The 19684-nt window shown below is 39.3% G+C and overlaps 1 protein-coding gene across 1 annotated transcript; it reads right to left on the bottom strand.

The window, feature by feature from the left end:
* Nucleotides 1–3926: 3926 nt before the first annotated feature.
* Nucleotides 3927–19510, bottom strand: STYK1 (serine/threonine/tyrosine kinase 1). The gene is made up of 9 exons (XM_043969210.1): nt 19447–19510; nt 18313–18447; nt 15492–15758; nt 14696–14877; nt 12219–12302; nt 9492–9700; nt 8347–8387; nt 7150–7246; nt 3927–4131 (listed from the first exon to the last, which is right to left on the bottom strand). Exons 1-9 carry the CDS (start codon nt 19508–19510, stop codon nt 3927–3929), a joined length of 1284 nt encoding a protein of 427 aa, XP_043825145.1.
* Between the last annotated feature and the right edge of the window lie 174 nt (nt 19511–19684).

Raw genomic sequence — 19684 nt, 5'->3', positions numbered from 1 at the left:
AAGCAAAAGGAAAAGGCTTCTCTGTGACCCAAGATTCCTTTTTGAAAGTGAGAGTTGGGATAAAGATCCTCAGAGCTTATATGTACTGTATACAGAAGAGAGGCAGTGGCCTAAAAAAGTCATTTGCCTTGTAGTCCATAGCTCATTTCCACAGTTATTAAGTGCCTATTATGCTGAAAGAAAGGAAGAAAAGGAGCAGCTAGGTGGCACAGTGGATAGAGCACCAGCCCTGGAGTCAGGAGGACCTGAGTTCAAATCTGACCTCAGACACTTGACACTTACTAGCTGTGTAACCTTGAGCAAGTCACTTAACCCCAATTGCCTCACTAAAAAAAAGAAAGGAAGGAAGAAAGAAAGAAAAGAAGGAAGGAAGAAAAGAAGGAAGTAAAAGGAAGAAAGAGAGAGAGAGAGAGAAAAGAAAAGCACTGTACTGGGTTACTGAGTGCTAGGGATGCAAAGATGAAAAATATTATAGTCCATACCTTCAAGAAGCTTAAATATTAGTAGGCAGATGAGACATGGAGACAAATAACTATGATACATGTTAGACATTGGGAAAGGTCAGAAAGACATCTTCTGTATGACACCTTTCCCAACTCTCCTAGTATTCTCCCTTCCAAACTACTTTGAATTTAACTACTTTTGATATATTTATGTTTGTGCACTTTCAATTTACAAAGGAATTTGTTTTCTCACCTATTAGAGAGTAAGTGCCTTGTATCAATTGTTTCTTTCATTGTACTTGTATCCTCAGTGCTTACCATGGCACCTTACACATGGTAGAGACTTAATAAATACTTGTTAATTCTTTTGGCCTTAGTGTTCAAAGAAGAATAAATTGCTTCAAAGCTGAGAAAATAATAGAAGTCAAAAGAACATCCAAGGTAGCACCTAAACTGGAAAGAAGAAAAAAAAATGTCCAAAAAGTAAGATGAGAGAATCTATTCCAAGCATAGCAACTTAATATGACAACTAGGCCCCATTTTTCCAGATGAGACATAATCATTGTAGCCAAAAACAATGACTAAGATTCAGGGGACTAGTTTCTATTCTTCTACCACTTTGTTTTGTGAATGACTTTAGGCAAGTTATTTAATTTCTCCTGGTCTCAATTTCTTCATCTATCAAAAGGTGTGAGTAGAGAGACGAAGAGGGAAGAATAAAGTAAGGTATCTTCTAGATCTAATAGTCTATGACTCCATGTTAAACTAGGATATGAACACTATCTGTCTCTCAAGTATTATAGCATAGAACTGAATTTTTCAAGTTTTTTTAAAATTTCTTCAAGTGCTACTGTAACTAGTAGCCCTCACCTCCAATCTCCTATAATGGGTCACTTCCCATGGAGCTGAGCCTGTGCCCTCGCACTTTCCAATAGGCCCCCTGTTTAGGCCCCATACTAAAGGATATGGACAACTGTAGTTCTTGGTTGATCTCCAACATTCCCTGTTAGAATGTTTCAGGGCTGTGTCAGAGATGATTGGGGAATGAGCAGGAAGAGCTCTCCACAAATTCTATTTTAGCTTCCTTACTATCTTTAGAACATGTGGCTCGGGACTATGTGGATAGTTCCCTCTGGAACTCTTGACAGCTCTCTCTCAGACTTCCAGTAGAAAGAAAAGGCATCTCCCTCTTTTCTCCATATCTCAAGAAGCAGAAATGTCAGCTAGATGCATTGGACAATGAGAATGTAACCTTCCCTAAATGAGCCTGAAAATGGATCTCAAGTCTCTAGCTGTCTCTTCTAATTTGTGTTTCTTTCCCTGAACATGTAGTACCAATAACAGCTATACCAAAAGATGGAAATTTTTCATCCATGGTAATTATCTCATAAATTCTAGAGATTTGGGTTCATTAAAGAGTTCAGTTGCTGATTGCCCAACAGGATGTACAACGATACCCATTTCAGAAAAGATGACCACAGAGAAGAGCATGAGTGACCATGAATGCTTAGCTCACTAGTAGATGTGGACATTGGATGAACTGCTCAGTACAGATCCAATCTGAAAGTAGAATTTAGCAGTCTCCAAAGAAGTTTTGTGCTTTAAGTACCAGCCTCCCAGGAAAATATAATGGAGGAGGGTGAGGTATGGTTTGTGTTTTAGGTATATTTTAATAAGCACTTATGAGTCTTTTGTGTTTTAGGCATTTCTTTTATGGGAAGAAATGAATAGCTGTCCTCTACCTGATATCTACAAATTTTACACTGAATAACTTTTGTAGGTGAGACCCTATTAATTTCTTTTAAAAAATAACAAACATTTTTACTTATAGTTTTGAGTTCCAAATTTTATCCCTCCTTCCCTCCCTCCCCTCTCCCCTCCCTGGGGCAATAAGCAACCAGATATGGGTTATACATGTGCAATTATATAAAACATTACCATATTAGTCAATTTGTACAAGAAAACTTGAATAAAAGAATCTTGTAGGAAGACCCTGGATTTAAGCATACCTAAGCTTTATTTAATATATATTCCCTGAAGTACAATGAGTCATAAAGGCTTAGTAAAAGACTATTCTGAATCCTTTAAAGTCAGGCTGAACCTAGTCTGTGTAAATGCAGGGCTGGGGGCCCTTTCTTCGTGAAGAGCATCACTGAGCTTTAAGTAACACTCAGTAGATCAGGTAAACAAGCTGCCTATTAAAGAAAAAAACATTTTCACTTCAAACACATACTTTTCTTTCTAAATTGGTTATTTTTTTTTATTACAGTGGCACTTTTGTCTGAAAAAATGTCAAGAAATCAAAATAAATACAACTGACATGCACTAAATTTGTTAGGAAATATATCAAAGATCACAGGACTTCAATAAATATTTAAAAATTAATTTAATGAAAGTTGTATAATAAATCAGTGGTTTCTTCAATATTAGAAAGTGCCATTGTTCTGTTTCTCAGTTTTTCCATTTTATTTTTTTTGTGTATGTCTGTGCCTCTGAGTGACACAATCCTCTTGGGGCTCCACTTTTGCCTGTTTCAGTATGTGGAATAAAGCTCAAGGCTTTCTAATTTCCTTCTAGGGTTGGAGAACCCACAATGATGAACAGTTGAAACTAGACATTCTTAATGGAGAGTTGACTTTTCTAGCTCCCAACCACTAGCAGTTTCAAGAGGACTGCTAAGAAACAAAAGGACCATTTCTTCCTCCTTCTAAATGTCTACCATCTCACTCCATTGGACAAGTGAGATCCTTTTTTTCTCTTCCTCCTGTAGCCTCATATTAAAAACAAGAGTTTTCAGATTATTACTCATTTTCTTGGAAGGAGGATTCCTTGGTGAAATCTTCTGAGCACAATGCCTCTAATTTCTTCCTTCTCTCCATTCCCTTCATACTTGATTTTTATCTCCATGGGTCTCACAATCAGAATTTAGATGGACAAATGTTTCAGGAGGGAACTTGTCCTGAAGTCATAACTGAAGGAAGACAAAACTCTTTCCCCTGACCCCGGAAGCATTGTGGATTTGTAAAAATTTCCTTTGGGCATCCATCAATTTCAACCTGAGTCTTAAGGACCATGCAACAACCCAATTCCAGCTCCCAAATGGTGATTTAGGAGTTCATAACCAGCTTTGTCCAGAAAATATATTTAAAGAAATCTGTAGGTCTGAAGTCTGGGAGGCAGCATAATATAGTTCTAAGAGCACTGGTTCTGACCAGGAGTCAAATCCTGTCTCCAGCACTTACTACCTGTTTGACATTGGTCAAGTTACATAACTTTCCTGGGCACAGTTCCTTCAACTGTAAAATGAGGGTATTGGACTAAATAGCTTTTGAAGTCCCTTCGAACTCTTAAGGGCTATGATCCTATGATTCATGGCCTCTCTCCCCCTTGTCTTCCTCCATAATATCCAAACATCTAATACAACTCCTAGGAAACATCAGTGCCCCGAGCATATCACTTGTGTCTTTTCAACTCAGTGGTGCTTCAGAAGATACTGTAGCTGGAGGAAATTGTCTCTACTCTGATGCCTGCTACATTTGCATACAACTCAGGCACCACCAGCTCAGGCACTTGCAGCACAGCTTTATCATCTGCTCCATGACTGGCAGCCTCTAGGCGAAGGCGTAATTGTGTTGGGGATGGCCGGCTCTCCTCATTCCATCTCCAGCAGGATTTCATGATGCTGTACCTGTAAGAAGAGGATACAGATTAAAAAAAAAAAACCAACTTAGTTCTTTGGTGGCAATGCCCATCAGCAGACTGCTTTCCCTCTCCCTGAATCATTTCTTTTTTTTTTTTTTGCAGGGCAATGGGGTTAAGTGACTTGCCCAAGATTACACAGCTAGTAAGTGTCAAGTGTCTGAGGCCGGATTTGAACTCAGGAACTCCTGAATCCTGCGCCACCTAGCCGCCCCCTCATTTCTTTTTAATATTAAAAACATCGGGCAGCTAGGTGGTGCAGTGGATAGAGCACCAGCCCTGGATTCAGGAGGACCTGAGTTCAAATCCGGACTCAGACACTTATCACTTACTAGCTGTGTGACTCTGGGCAAGACACTTAACCCCAATTGCCTCACCAAAAAAAAAAAAAAATATATATATATATATATATATATATATACACACACATAAAATTCCTCTCTGCTTCTCATCTCTTCCCCAATTGCTATGCTTCTGCTATGCTTGGGTCAGTTAACGATCTTCACCTTTCCCTCTCTTTTAGTTCTCTCTTTATTATCTCTTTCTCAATAAGGATAGTTTTTCATAATAGTCTTAGCATACCCCCATATAATGGTCTTATCCATATAATAATAACCATACAATAGGTTTTAGAATACCACAGCCAGCACGATGGGAGATTTATGGTTGTCTGGTCAATTGTCAATTGCTTCTGGGTTAGAGTACTGAGAAATTTAGAAACCAGCTCTGCTACTTAACCACTTTTGAAATCCTAGGTAAGTCATTTCTCCTCATCCTTAAAATGAGGGGATTGGATAGATGACTTTTAAGGTCCTATCTGAAATCTTACAAAACATCCAGGTTTCCAGGAGGGTTTAATTAAGAAGTTTAGGTCTCCCTTATGAGGAATCTACCCACTTGACCACCCTTATAATGTTGCAAATTACCACTGGACACCAGGTTACCTTCTAGCTACTTGAAAGTTCAGAGGGGTGGGGAGGAAGGCAGGCAGTTTCGGAGGTGGAACAAATAAGTCACCTCTTCCAACTTCAGCTCCCACCAGCACAGTAGGTCTCAGGAAGGAAAAAATAAATGGTCTCCAGAATTTTAGGTTGACTAGATTAAGGAAGGCGTTTTCTGCTTATTAGTAGGGCAAGACTCCCTTGATTTAAAACTGGGGCCCTCAGTGAGTAATTTTCAGTCACTGGACAGAGCAGAATTCTTTTAACTCATACCTGGCAACTTCTTGAAAAACAGGGCCGCTTCCACTGACTTTCAAAAATTCTGCCCATCACCCTCAAGAGGGCAAAGCTAAATAGACTCAGATCTTAGCGAGTGATGAAAGTTGTCTAATAGTTAGGATACCATGGGCATGTCCTTGATCCTCTCTGAACCTCTGTTTCCTCATTTGTAGGGAACATACATAAACTACCTACATCATAGGGTGGTTAGGAGGAAATTGCATCGTCAACCTTAAAGCACTATACACATGTACACGTATGTGTATACATATGTATATATTTGTGTGTGTATGTATGTATATATATATTTTTTCAGTCATATAGACCTTATTTTGGGCCCACCCCACCAATCAAGTGAATCTGGTTGATTTTACTTAGATAAACTTGTTCAGTCACATCTCTACACTTTCCTTCATGCTATTTCTATCTTTTGTTTTTTGTAACAATCATGGTAATTATTATGATTTTTCCATCATACAATTTTGTTGGGAAGATAACACAAAAAACTTTTTTTCTTTAATTCTAAGCATTATTAGCATGTACTTGTGGCTGTATTTTGTAATTTTGCTAAATATAAAACAAACTTATTTACAGAATTTTCATTTCATTTTTAAAAATAAAATCCCCATGGAGTCTTTTTTTTTTACTATTTATGATGAAATATTGATACCCACTTTAACCAAATCTACATTAAGTGACCTTTTTCTACTACTGATTATTCTTCATTAACAAAGGATCTCCTGTGTATTTCTTTGATCTAGTTATGAGTTCATGGAAAAATGGGTTTTGAGGGGATCTTAATGTCTTTGAGTTGAACTTAGTCATAGCTCATGAATATTAATACTTAATTTAATTCAACAAACATTTATATTTTAAAAATAATTATACTTTATTTTTAGCATTCATTTAAAATTTTTTGAGTTCTAATTCTCTCCCTGCCTCAAGCCCCTCCCCCACTCATTGAGAAGGTAAGTATTGCTTATTATAATATCAATAATAATAATAATATCAATTATATATTTCATGCTATTTCTAACACCTTATATATCCTCCCCTTCCTTTCCATCATTCCTTATCCATCTCTTCTGTCAAAACCTACTTTAAGGGGCAGCTAGGTGGTTCGGTAGATAGAGCACCAGCCCTGGATTCAGGGGGACCTGAGTTCAAATCCGACCTCAGACACTTAACACTTACTAGCTGTGTGACCCTGGACAAATCACTTAACCCCAATTGTCTCACCAAAAAACAAACAAACGAACGAACCAAACCTACTTTAAAATTTATCATCACTAGGGGCAGCTAGGTGGCGTAGTGGATAAAGTATGAGCCCTTGATTCAGGAGTACCTGAGTTCAAATCCAGCCTTGGACACTTGACACTTACTAGTTGTATGACCCTGGGAAAGTCACTTCACCCTCATTGCCCCGCCGAAACAAAAAAACAAAAAATGTACCATCACTAATCCTTCTCTCAGTACCCTAAACTTTTCTGATACTCCTTTACATTAATAGATTCATGATACATAGTTGAAATGCGACTTATTATTATTAATCATATTGCTTTCATAATTGTTTTCTCACATATATCCCTGAATACAATGATATAAGCTTATGTAGTACTGCAAGGCATATAGGCTAGTATTTATACTCCTGCCAAGGTTTGGTCTGAGATTATATACATTAGCACAAAGAGAGCAATGAATGACTACCCTATATCCTTTGAGGGAAATGTGGCTAATGGAGGAAGGGAGGGGGAGGAAGAGAAGCATGTCCCAAAGGAATTGCTTACATGGTGGATGTGCAATTGGAAGGTCTTTTCATGATTTTTCTCCTCTGGAGATACGGTAGAATGTTTGTAGGAGGGACCTCTGGATATGGTGGAGCCCCTGAAAAGGTAGGGAAAAGCAATAGCATTGGGTTATCCTACAAGAAGAAATCTGATTTGTTTTAATAAGGACTTTCCATTGATAACAATCTTGATCAGCTTTATTGGCTGGATTGATTTCCAAATAAAACAAAACAAAAACAGTGAAGGTACAAGAATTAAAAAAAAAAAAAAGAATGTGTTTGCCACCTGATGGCCAAGTGAAAATATTGCATGCTAAAGACACCAGGAACCAAAGGGAATAATGAGTCCAAACCAAGCAATTGTGTCAAGGGAAGTCAGAACCAAGACCAAAAAAGGAGGAGATGCCATAGAGCCTTAGCCAAATGAATTACCTAGGTTGAAGCACAGATATACAGCCATGATCATTATTTCTTGTCAGTATTGGCCCATAAAATTGTAGAATGAGGAAAAACTTTAGGGATGATTTACCTAGTTGAGGATTCTTAACTTGAAGTTTGTGAACTCATTTTTTATATATTTTTATAGATATATTTCAATATAATTGAATTGCATTATAATCCTATGCATTTCATTTTCTACATTTCTGTACATTATTCTGAGAAGTGGTCCATAGACTTGATCATTGCCAAAGGTGTCCATGGTGGAAAAAAAGTTTTAAAATTCCTGAAGTCTAATCCCTTTATTTTATAGATGCCTGTGGCTCTAAAAATGTATCTTGGGATTGGGTGGAAAGAAGTGAGGTAGTTTGGGTGTCCTGTCAATTCTAGCAGCAATGCTTCTAGTAAAGCTGAACCAGATTAAAATGTAATTGGGAAATGTTTAATAAAATAAGTAAAAAATACCATAGAATATAGATAATGTAAACACATAGTTTTCTAAGTCAATATAACCCAGTCAGAGATTCTTATGTAGAGTTTAGTGGCTCTTATTTCTATTCGACTTTGACACCACTGATCTATATCACAATATATCTAATGCCCTGCCCCCAACAAAAACCATCAAACCACAATAGATTCAATTGATTAATGACCAAAGCTGCCTGTCCCTATAGGAATTAAGTTTGAATTCTTACCTAATTGATTTGGCTGAAAGTTCTTGGTATATCCCCACCTCCCTTTTTCTAGGGATAATCCTTACCTAAAGTCACCATCTCATACAGCAAGATTCCAAAGGACCATCTGTAAATAAAACAAAATAAATCTGCTCATTCTCTACTTTTTTCCATCTTGGAGACATGTCACTCAATCAATAGACACCAGCAGGAGAGGGACATCAAGACTAAAGACAGGAAGATTAAGGGAGTACTGACAAAGCTATCACCTATGGGGGAAAAAAGGCTGACTTGTCTCCTCCATTTGATTTCAAGCTCCTGGAGTTCAGTGGCTGTCTTGCCTTGTCTTGTCTCACCAGTGGAGTCTCAGTTTGTCCACTTAGTTCTAAACACAGAAAAGGGCAGAAATTTCCCACTGATTTATTTTTCAGTTTTCCTCCCCCATTCTCCTTTGCCTTTTCTCCCCAATCTGATTTTCTTGCAAGGGCCATGACATTTATTGTCTCCCTTCTACTCCTACCCCCATTTAACTAATTCTCTTTCCTGCTTTGTCAGATTCAACTGGCCCAACCCAGAAAACCTGAGAGCAGAGTCAGCTTTACAGACAAGTGGAACCAGTCTTTTTGGTGAAATTAAAGGGCTACTCAGGGGCAGCTAGGTGTGGCAGTGGAAAAGGCACTGGCCCTGGATTCAGGAGGACCTGAGTTCAAATCCGGCCTCAGACACTTGACACTTACTAGCTGTGTGACCCTGGGCAAGTCACTTAATCCTCATTGCCCCACAAAAAAAAAAAAGAAAAGAAAAGAAAAGAAAAAGAAAAAGAAATTAAAGGGCTACTGCTCCCACTGATGTTGGACATTTTACAATTAGCAGTTCACTCCTTTCAGGTAAGTATTAGCTGATCTTGACATCCTCAGGGGAAGATGTTGGGGAGAAAAATACACACTTAAGTCTTGACACCTTAATTTACTATTAATGAATTTATCAGATAGTCTTCTCTGAAAAAAGCTATGAGCTAGAGTACTCAAAGATGGGGGAAGAAACAAAGCAAGGGAAAAGGCTAAACACAAACTTTTCACTTTCTCAGATTTCTTTAGGTTTGATCCTCGCCACTAATCAGACCTTACTTGATTATTGTTTTATAGACTAAAGCCCCTGCAGTCTCAGGAAACCTTTCATTGGGCCATTGAGTTCAGCAGGAAAAGGACTACTGAGCAAAAACAATCCATACACATCTCCTTTGATCCCTGCAGGCTTCAGCAGGAGCCGCTCAGGGGCTTGCCACTTTAAGGGTACCATCCGTTTGGAGGAGATGGCACCTCGAAAATGGACTTCATATGCCAGACCCAGTCCACAGAGCTTGGCAGTGAGGTCTCCCTGGATCAGGACATTCCTGGCTGCTATATCTCCATGGAACAGTCGCTTCCCCTGGAGAAATTCCTGTCAGGATAAAAATGGAGAGGAGATCAGTGCCTTGGAGCACAGAAAAAAAAAAAAAGGAACACCTAGACCTCACTAATAATAAACTTACGGCCCAATTATCTATGCTAATGGGAAAGAAAATCTGGTGTGTGTGCCGAAATACCACGTGTAATTCCCAATTGCATTTACATTTTGTTTTGAAATTCAGTCAGGACCAATATATTAGATGCTTATTCATCCCTGATGATCTCCTGGCATGAGATGGGTAAAGGTCTGAAGAGCAAGAAACTTTAAGGCAATTAGGAACACTGAACCTCTAGAAAAAATGCCGTCAGAACAACCATTTTTAGTATACAGAGTAAGGTGATCAGTTGATTTCTATTTCTAATAAGAACTGAATACTGTAAAGGGCCTATGCTGCAGTGCGGGGGTTAAACATAAGGAAAGACACTGAGAGACATTAAAAATGGAAAGATAATATTCCTAGAGGTTTTCCTTTTGGGATCTCTTTCAGGGAGCAACTGGTGGATTCTTTCAATTTCTATTTTAGCTTCTGCTTAGTGAAGGAGAAAATATTGCAAGCAGCTAGAAAAAAGGAATTCAAATACTGTGGAGCTCCAATAAGGATAAAGCAAGATCTAGCAACTTCTACATTAAAGGACAAAAGGGCATGGAATATGATATTCCAGAGGGCAAAGAAACTGGGACTATAGTCAAAAATCATGTACCCAGCAAAACTGAGTATAATCTTTCAGAGGCAAAAATGGGATTTCAATGAGAAAGAGGTATTTAAAAAATGGAAAGATAAAGTAAATGTTGGTGGGCTAACAATTGAGTGGCATAGTGGCCTGAGGAACATTGGCACAGTCAATGCTGCACTATAGGGGGTTACCATTGATACCTCTGCTTCTCTCCTCACTCACCTCTTGCACTTCCTTTCCCCCAAAAAACTTTGAATTCAACCTGGATCTGGCTCAAGGTGAATGGTACAGAAGCAAAGGCAGTGCTAGATTTCATGTTTGTGTAACAAAACAACCTTGTCAATAAAATGCCAAGATTAATAAGATGCATCTATTTCCCTTTATGGATCTCAGCATCCACTTGCTCTTCTCTTTCCCTATCTGAAGTTTTCCTAGACTCCAGGTCTGTCTCAGCTAGCTACCTGGAGTTCATCTGTAAAATTAGGTTAAACTATTTAAGGTTCCTTCCAGCTCTAAACTTAGAATTGTGGATGTTTCTAAGAAAGTTAAAGTTACAGAAAGAAGTTTGAGACTATCCATAAAGAACAATCAGCCAATCAGAATGAATACAATTATCTAGATAATTTAGGCTAAAGAAACCAGAAGGATTATTTTAATAATTCCCACAAAAGTATATACTTCTTCTCTAATTCTCAATTGTGTCTTGAGTTTCTCTGCTTTTGTGGAAACCCATAGTACGATAATGCCCTTTTCTCCATCCTCCCTCACTTTTGTTGGTTGTTAATTCTATATTCTCCCTTTCCTTAATAGGATCATAACTTCCATCAAAGAACAGACAAAATCTAATAGGGAGGCCAAATATAAACTTTCGGGTTTTTCTGTTTCTTTTTCAAGTGTTAAGAATATATGTGTGTGTGTGCATGTATGTATGTATATACACACATACATATATACATATATATTAATATATTTATGTTTATATTTCCATCAACTCCTGCGGCCTTTCATCTACTCAATCCCTCTCTAAATATCCTCTCTCATCTTTTTTTTTCTTCCAGTTCAATGAGGGTTAAGTGACTTTGCCAGGGTCACACAGCGAGTAAGTGTTAAGTGTCTGAGGCTGGATTTGAACTCATGTCCTCCTGAATCCAGGGCTGGTGCTTTATCCACTGCACCACCTAGCTGCCCCCCACCCCCATCTTAGTGCCTGATTTATCCTGCCTTCATTCATAAATAGTAAGTCCTCTAGGAGGACCATCTCCCCTACATCGTCTTACCACTGATTTTTTCTCTTTAAGACTGAAGGACCTTTTTAAAGCCCTGCTATTCCCTCTGAAGAACCACAAATGGACTAGCCTCTGAAATAACATGTGTAAGACTATATCTTTCTTTGTTACATAGAGCAAGCACTGTTTATTTCCAATAGATAATTCATCTTTTTCTCCTTATTATCCAGAGTGAAATCCATGAAGTCAAATGTAGGGTTAAAAGCATGGGACCCAGATCCATATCTAGGAATTCTTACAAATGCCACAAATTGTCATGGGAAAATCATGGGGAAGTACACTTTCAGGTGAAGGTAGAAGGAATAGGGCCAAGTGTGGAAGCTGCTTCTCCATATTCACTGGGAATGATTTATTTTACTAAATAGTCTTGCTGACTAGTTGCTAAACTCCATTGCTTCTATGGTCCTAAAGAACTCCAAATGGTCAAAACCCTCTCAATTTGGGGCAATGCCTTGATCATTCCATTCTAATTATTGCTCTGCTCTCCTTTCTAATACTCCTTCTATAATACGTTCATATACTGCCCTGAGTATGTGTGCCAAACCTCACCAAAGCTTCAAGAACCTGCTGCCCAATATGATAGACTTGCTTCTCTGTGAGGTCATAGAGGAGGCCATCCATTGTCATCACATCCTAAAGAGAGTGAAGAAGAGAAAAAAGAAAGAACTTAATCAAGGATGTTCCATGACTAGCTGGCCAAAGCATGGTAGCAGAAGGAAAGACAGAGACAATTTTTTAAAGATACATGGAAGGACAGAGATACTGAAAACTAAAAATAGAGAGATAAATGCCAGTGAAAAATATAATAATATGAGCAGAGAGTAAGAGATACAGGAATATAGACTTTCAGATAGCTATATACACAGGAAGAGGACAATGTAATACAGGCCACTGAAGAAATAAATGTTTATGGAAAATGAATCGGGATAATGGTGGAATCAGATTAAAAAAACAAATAATCACAATGATAATAAAATATATATATATATAAAGATCATTTATCTATTTAATTACCCCAATGATTAGCCATTTCTTTTGACAATTGTGTTTGGGTCTAAGTGATAAGCAGCATATAGAACCTAGTTTGGGAGTCAGTCAGGGAGAATTAGAGGATGGGATGCCCAAGTACTCTTCTTAATCATCCTGACCCCCCACCCATCTTGCCATTCTGCCTTCCCCTATCCCCAGATTATTTTGTAGTCAGACATGTGATTTTATCAGCATAGGGGGCATCCTGATAAGAGAATTCTCTACCACTACAGGTCATTAACTCAGTTATAAATACCAGTCTTAGAAAATTAATTAAGGAATGAAGAAATTAAGTTATTTAACCAAGGTCATAGCCAATATGGATCACTGGCAGAACCTTAATTCAGATCCTCCTAGACTCTGGGACTGTGTCATGCTGCCTTTCTGGCTCCAGGTAAATGAGATCAAGGGCATAAGTGGTTATGGCTGATAAGCCAAACAACAGGTGAAAGTCTCCAAAATAAATGAGTAAAAATGTTTAAGTAAAATATACTAAATGTGCTGCCCATTTTTTACATCCTTGGATGTAAAATGATTATTAGATTCCCAGACCACAAGGACCAAATTCAACTAACACAGATTTATTAAGTGACTATTATGAGCCAGGTACTATGTGATGAACTAGAAACACAAATCAAAGTGAAATATCCCCCGCCCACAAGAAGCTTGCCATCTCACTCAAGGGGAGATGGTTATTTTCAGCATGGGGCAACAGCACATTGTGGAGATAATAAATGTTCATTCAGTTTTTTAGCTGAATGGATGGACCAGAGGACCAAAGAAATGAGCAGAAATTTTAAAAGGAAGAAGGCAGAAGTTTCAGAAATTTCAGGAAAAAAAATCTGAGATGAAGGAGCAAGGTTTTCTGGATATTTTATGTTAATAATATGAAATTCTCCCCCAAAGTCCTATTCATAATGGCTAGGAAAGCTAGACCAACACCTTGTAACTGACAAAAGCTACAAAAGCAGGAAAGGTTCCAAGTACAAATCCTGAGTATACTGAGTTCACTCCTTCTCTTGGAGGATCAACTTAGCTAAGTATACAATGAGATATCACCAGTGAGGTATTTCAAGGGGCCCCCTGTGGAAAAGGGATTTATTAAACATTTTCTGTTTGGCCATAGAGAATTCAAAGCATATTAATTGAAGAGTGCTTCTCTGTGGATAGTGAGGTCTCCCAGATGCTTCTGTCTGGGGATGGCTTTATAGTGATTGCATCAGGCTTCCCTAAAACACTGTAAAGTCTTCTACAAGAGATGTGTAACAGCTCAAAAGAGTTTGACCTGACCATCTACACAGGATAGATCAAGCAATTGAAAAATGCCTGTTGCCCAGATTACAATGAGCTTTAGATGAACAAGGCATGGAACTGGTCCATCTTTATATCTGATATAGACAGTATAAATAAATAATAAATTCAGTGCAGAGTTGAAGATAGTTGAAGGAAATTGTAATGACCTAGAACTTTCCATGAAACATAGATCCCTCTCTCAATTTTAACATTCTGCTGCTGTAGCTATATGGCAGTAAGACAGGAAACCCAACAGTCTCTGGAGAATTAAAAATGAATGTCACACACAAGGCAATGAAGATCCACATTGTGAGTACATATAAGTTGTACATATAACCAATGAGGAACTAAGAAGAACAAGAAAAAAGATATTATCAAAGAATTGTATTCTAGAAAGAGATGTCATGTGGTGAGAGTGAGAAATGTAATAGCATGTTCCACTGGTGGTAGGACCCAAATCATTGAGATCATGAATCCATTGAAATATTGAAGTATAATATGAGATTGAGAAATAAATTAATGTTTTTTGAGTCAACATCTCTGGAAGCTAAGGGTAGAGCTAAAAAAGGAAGACACACAGTTTTGGTTTGACACCTTAGGAAATAATCAGGAAAATGCAACTTCCACATCTCTCTTGTCCTTAAACCTAAGTTTCTTCACGTGCATGTGTACACACACACATGCACACATGCATGCCAGCTCACCCGGCGGCATGTCCAAAGAAAGTTGAGTAGGTCACCCTGGGTCACATCTTCCAGTACCATGTAGAGAGGCAGCTTCTGTGTACAACAGCCTACGAGCTGGACCAAGTTCTTGTGCTTGCCTAGAAAATGATGGAACTGAATCCGTCCCAAAAAATCTTGTATCTCATGAAATCCTGCTGGTTCTGCAGAAGATAGGAGGCAGGGATGGTAAGCAGAGAGAATACTGTAACTGTGGAAGAATTCATGGGGCAAAGAACAATGTTGCTCAAGAGTCTGCTGAGGCCCTATGAAGGGATAGTTGGTGTTCAAGATAGATAAGAACTGGGTAATTAGAAGGCTGTTTTGAAGAAGCTGATACTCATAAGGCTGGGATCTTCACTGGCACTTTCTTAAAGGAAATGCCAAGTCATGAATCTGAGAGCTGAAAGGTACTGGAAGAGATCATGACATTCCAAGAGTACTGAGGGGAAGCTAGGTGGCACAGTGGATAAAACATTGGCCCTGGATTCAGGAGGACCTGAGTTCAAATCTGACCTCAGACACTTGACACTTACTAGCTGTGTGACCCCAGGCAAGTCACTTTACCCTCATTGCCCCTACCCCCCCCAAAAAAAAAACTTAATTAGGCCACTAGCTGAGTCATAGTAGGGAGAGTAAGGCTCTAATATCTGATCTGGAGATGCTGAGCTGATATCTAAAAGACAAGTTCTGTCTAGGCACCCCTCCAAAATTAACTAGGGTAACAGGAGAGGGAAATAAAGAGAGGAAGAGAGCAGGGGAGGCCTCCTCAGCTTACCTCTCAAAGCCTTAAGGACAACACTCTTAGGCTTAGCAGAGTCTCCAGTGTTCATCTTGACCCGGTAAATGGCACCACAAGTTCCATTATAGATCTCCTCCAGGACTTCTGAGAATTGTTCCTGGGGCACCTGCAGTTTAGCCAGGGTGTGTGCAGTATCCTGTAAAAGACCCTCCACTGAAGTCGGCTTCTGTGTCACAAAGATGTTTCCTCCACGCCCCGCTGCTTCCCAGCTCAGGCCCCGAGATGGAGGCATAGGGGCAATTCCTAAGGCAAAGAAAAGAAACACCTCAACTGAGATGCAGACCTTTGTTTAACTAGGATGTCAGAGAAAGAAGAGCCAGGAGGAATATGTCCAAGAGATCCCTGCAACACTTTTTTTTTGGGGGGGGGCAGGGCAATGAGGGTTAAGTGACTTGCCTAGGGTCACACAGCTAGTAAGTGTCAAGTGTCTAGGGCTGGATTTGAACTCAGGTCCTCCTGAATCCAGGGCCGGTGCTTTATCCACTGTGCCACCTAGGTGCCCCAACTCTTTTTCTTCTGACCAATAACGTCCCTTATGAACACTTTTGCCACTATTTTCCCAGGACCTCTCTAGGAGCTCCCTCTGACTCCAGCACCAACATGACAGTCCCCCAGTAAAATGCCAAGCTTTTTCTCTCTTATTTAGTCTTCAATGAAGACTGGATTGTCACCCACAATCCTTGGCTTAATTAATGTACTGGCTCTTCTCCTCCCATCTTCTCCCTAGAATTGCAGCAAAATTTCTCAGGAGTTTGGTTTCAAAGTAGAGAACATCTCACCTAAATGGGTTTCCCAGAGACTTATGTACCCAAGTACTCATGGCAACTTTTATGGAGACAAAGGGAGATGAAACTACTTTAGCCAAGTCAAACTAAGTAACATCTATTCGGGGAGAATATTATTCTTTAATCAGTTTCTCCCATCTGACCAGTTCCAGTTCTCCAACTTATCCCCTTTTCCCTAGGGTCCTCAGTATATGAAGACCCTCTACACCAATGGTGTCAAACTCAAAGAGAAACAGAGGTCATTAGACTATACATAAGGATCCCCCATACTGACTTAGAAAACCAAGTATTAATATTATCTATATTTTACTGTATTTTTAATATTTCCAATAACATTTTAATCTGGTTTGGGCACACTTGGGAGTATTGTGAACCTGAGATGAACTGCAGCCAGTATTGACATCACTGCTCTATACTATCTCATTATTTCTTTTTTTTTGCTGGGCAATGAGGGTTAAGTGACTTGCCCAGGGTCACACAGCTAGTACGTGTCAAGTGTCTGAGGCCAGCTTTGAACTCAGGAACTCCTGAATCCAGGGCTGGTGCTTTATCCATTGCGCCATCTAGCTGCCCCTATCTCATTATCTCTAGGCAGGATAATGTGTTTCCTAGTTGGGTAAAAATTTGATATTTTTCCTCATTGTTAGATACCTCCAGGAAGAAGAGTACCTTACTGTTATTGTTGTTGTGGTTTTTTCTCTCTCTAGGGTCTCATATCCCTTCCAGGAAGTATTTTGTTGGTAGGGAGACTAGATCTGTGATGTCATTGGCATAGGGAATCCTATGAGAAAACTTCTACCAATACTGAACAACCTTCTGCCACTTACAGCATTTTTTGGGGGGGGGAAGTCATCATAAAGACAATTTTTATTGACATTTTCATTTTGTTGCCCCATTTTTATGTGCTTTTATTATAGAAGACCTTTAGTCTCTTACACAGGAGCCATTATTTCCTAACTCCTAAAAAGGGGGGGAGAATAAAAATTGGAGCCACTGCTGAATATTTTATCAGTATTCATTAAGAACCAAACAATAATGATAAGTCAATTTGAGTGCAAGGGGAGAAGGAACTACTCATATATGTTAGGGAGATGTCCAAAAGGGTATATTAGGGCCAATGAGCTACTTATTATTACACAGACTTTACATTCTTATCACATTGCTGCAGAGAGCCTCGTGTCCAAAACTAACTGAGGTTTGTTTTTCCCATAGATATTTGTATAAAATGTAACCAGTTCATGACATCATTCTTATTACCAGTTGGCAATTTTGGAGACATTTGGCGATAGGATTCCAAAGCCAGTCACCCTGCTTTGGAGATGACCATATGCTGAGGATAAAAACAATTCAATAGTTATTCATCTGTTAGCCATTTCTGCTTACAGCTTTAAAGAATTGCTTGGGGCACTAAGAGGTGACATTCCCACAATGGGTATGTGTCAGAACCAGGACTGGAACGAACCCGAGTCTTCCAGGCTCCATGGCTGACTCCCTATTCATTACATTACACTGTATCTCATCAGAAAAGTATTCATTATATTTAACTTCAACATCTCTAGTAAGTTTGTTTCCTCTTATTATATCTTCAGTGAAGCTAAAAAAAATCTGGTCACCTACCACCTCTGTAATTGAGCCTACACACCCTCAGCTATACACTCTATAAGAAAAGGTGAAATTGGGTTGTCCTACATACCAGCATGGAAACGCATAGAGCTGGTGAAGTCCAAGTTCTCCCTTCCCAGCTCTAGAATATTTTCTGATATTCTGATGGAGGAAAAAAAGACTAGAGAACACAAAGCCTCCTCTGCCTTGAACACCTACTATTGTATGTGCACAATACTATACTATGTGTTCAGTTTCTTTGAAGTCCTGGGAGGTGACATCATCCTCATTATAAGTTCCAGCTATGGAGTATAGCTTGGCAAGTCCCTTGAGCCTTTAGGCACAAGCCCACCCCTTCTCCCTGGAAGAAACTTTACTGGGCTCTCAAGTCCCTTCCCCCTGGGCTTTACCTTGGAGTCCAGGTGGCTGTCTCTGGACCCTTTGTCCTCTAAAGTGGAGCCATAAAATGACCCCCAGCAGGATAAGGAAGGCTGCAACAAAGAGTGTGGGGACAATGACAACTTCATACTGGTTCTCCCGTAGAACTGAAAAGACAATTAGTAGAGAAAGGAAAGGAAGTATAAAGTGGATATGGCCCAGAAATCCCACAACCAACTTGACTCCTCTCCTAACACACATGCAATCATCTCTGAAGTGCAGTATAGCTGCTCCCCACTAAGAACTCCAAATGGCTTTGCTCTTTAATCTTTCCATTGAATGAACAAAAATTCCACTTTGTATTGGACTGCTGCTCTCCTTCATACAAAAGTTAAAGCTATTGACAAAGGTAAAGAGGAGGCAGAGCTCGCAACTCTGGCCCTTACCCATCTAGAAAGAATATCAAGGGTGTGCTAGAGGCAGATTCAACTGGTTATCAAGAACCAATTGTTAAATTTTCAGTGTGGGCATTTACACCTTAGAAACCAGCAATAGTTACAAATCAGAGTCTTATTTGCCATTTTGTTGATTCTCTAGACTTACTAAAGATATGGAGAAATGTTAATAATATACATTAAAAGGGGGCTGCTAGGTGGCACAGTGGATGAAGCACTAGCCCTGGATTCAGGAAGACCTGAGTTCAAAACTAGCCTCAGACACTTGACACTTAGCCGTGTGACCCTGGGCAAGTCACTTAACCTTCATTGCCCCACAAAAAAAAAAAAGATAGATAGATTAAACTTGAAAGTATTATGATCCACAAAAGGGGGAGGGGACAACTAGGTGACTTAGTGGATAGAGCACCAGACCTGGAGTCAAGAGGATCTGAGTTCAAACCCAGCTTCAGACACTTACTAGCTGTGTAACCCTGGGCAAATCACAACCTCAGTTGCCTCAAACAACTTTTTTAGTATGTTTTTTTTTCTCAGAGAGCCTAGTGTTAAACATTTTCCAGCACACCATTGCAAGGACCCTTCTTCTAGAAACTAAAAATACTATCTTCGTTCTCTCTGGGTTTCCAGTATATGATTCCTGAACCTGAGCCTGAGCCTGCTTGTCCTTTAGAATCTGGAGCTGACATAAGTGACATGATAGCCTGAACTTACTGCATAGCTTGTCAGTGAGGTTACATTCCAGTAGCATCCTTGTCATCCTCCTTGAATCTCCCATTGCAATGGAGCTGCCAACCTCCAGCGCCTGTTCTACAGGATGCATAGAATGTTCATGTCTGTGAACAATTCCATGGGAATTGATGACTCTGAAACACAAGACAGTGTGTTTAGGTTTCTTTTCTTGTAATCATTACACATCAGTAGTCATGAAAGCAAAGTCTCCCATAGTTCT

This window comes from Dromiciops gliroides, chromosome 5, assembly GCF_019393635.1.
Source record: "Dromiciops gliroides isolate mDroGli1 chromosome 5, mDroGli1.pri, whole genome shotgun sequence".
Classification (NCBI taxonomy): domain Eukaryota; kingdom Metazoa; phylum Chordata; class Mammalia; order Microbiotheria; family Microbiotheriidae; genus Dromiciops; species Dromiciops gliroides.
The sequence above is the reverse complement of the archived record's forward strand: the minus strand, read 5'-3'. Positions and strand labels throughout refer to the sequence as shown.

Bases quoted from the DNA above. Each gene is read 5' to 3' on its own strand.
- STYK1 (XM_043969210.1), bottom strand. From the start codon at position 19,510: ATGGGAGATTCAAGGAGGATGACAAGGATGCTACTGGAATGTAACCTC. The intron at 18,448-19,446 runs GTAAGTTCAGGC...TTGTCTTTTCAG, and splicing joins CCTCACTGACAAGCTATGCA to TTCTACGGGAGAACCAGTAT. The intron at 12,303-14,695 runs GTGAGCTGGCAT...CACTCTCTTTAG, and splicing joins TTCTTTGGACATGCCGCCGG to GATGTGATGACAATGGATGG.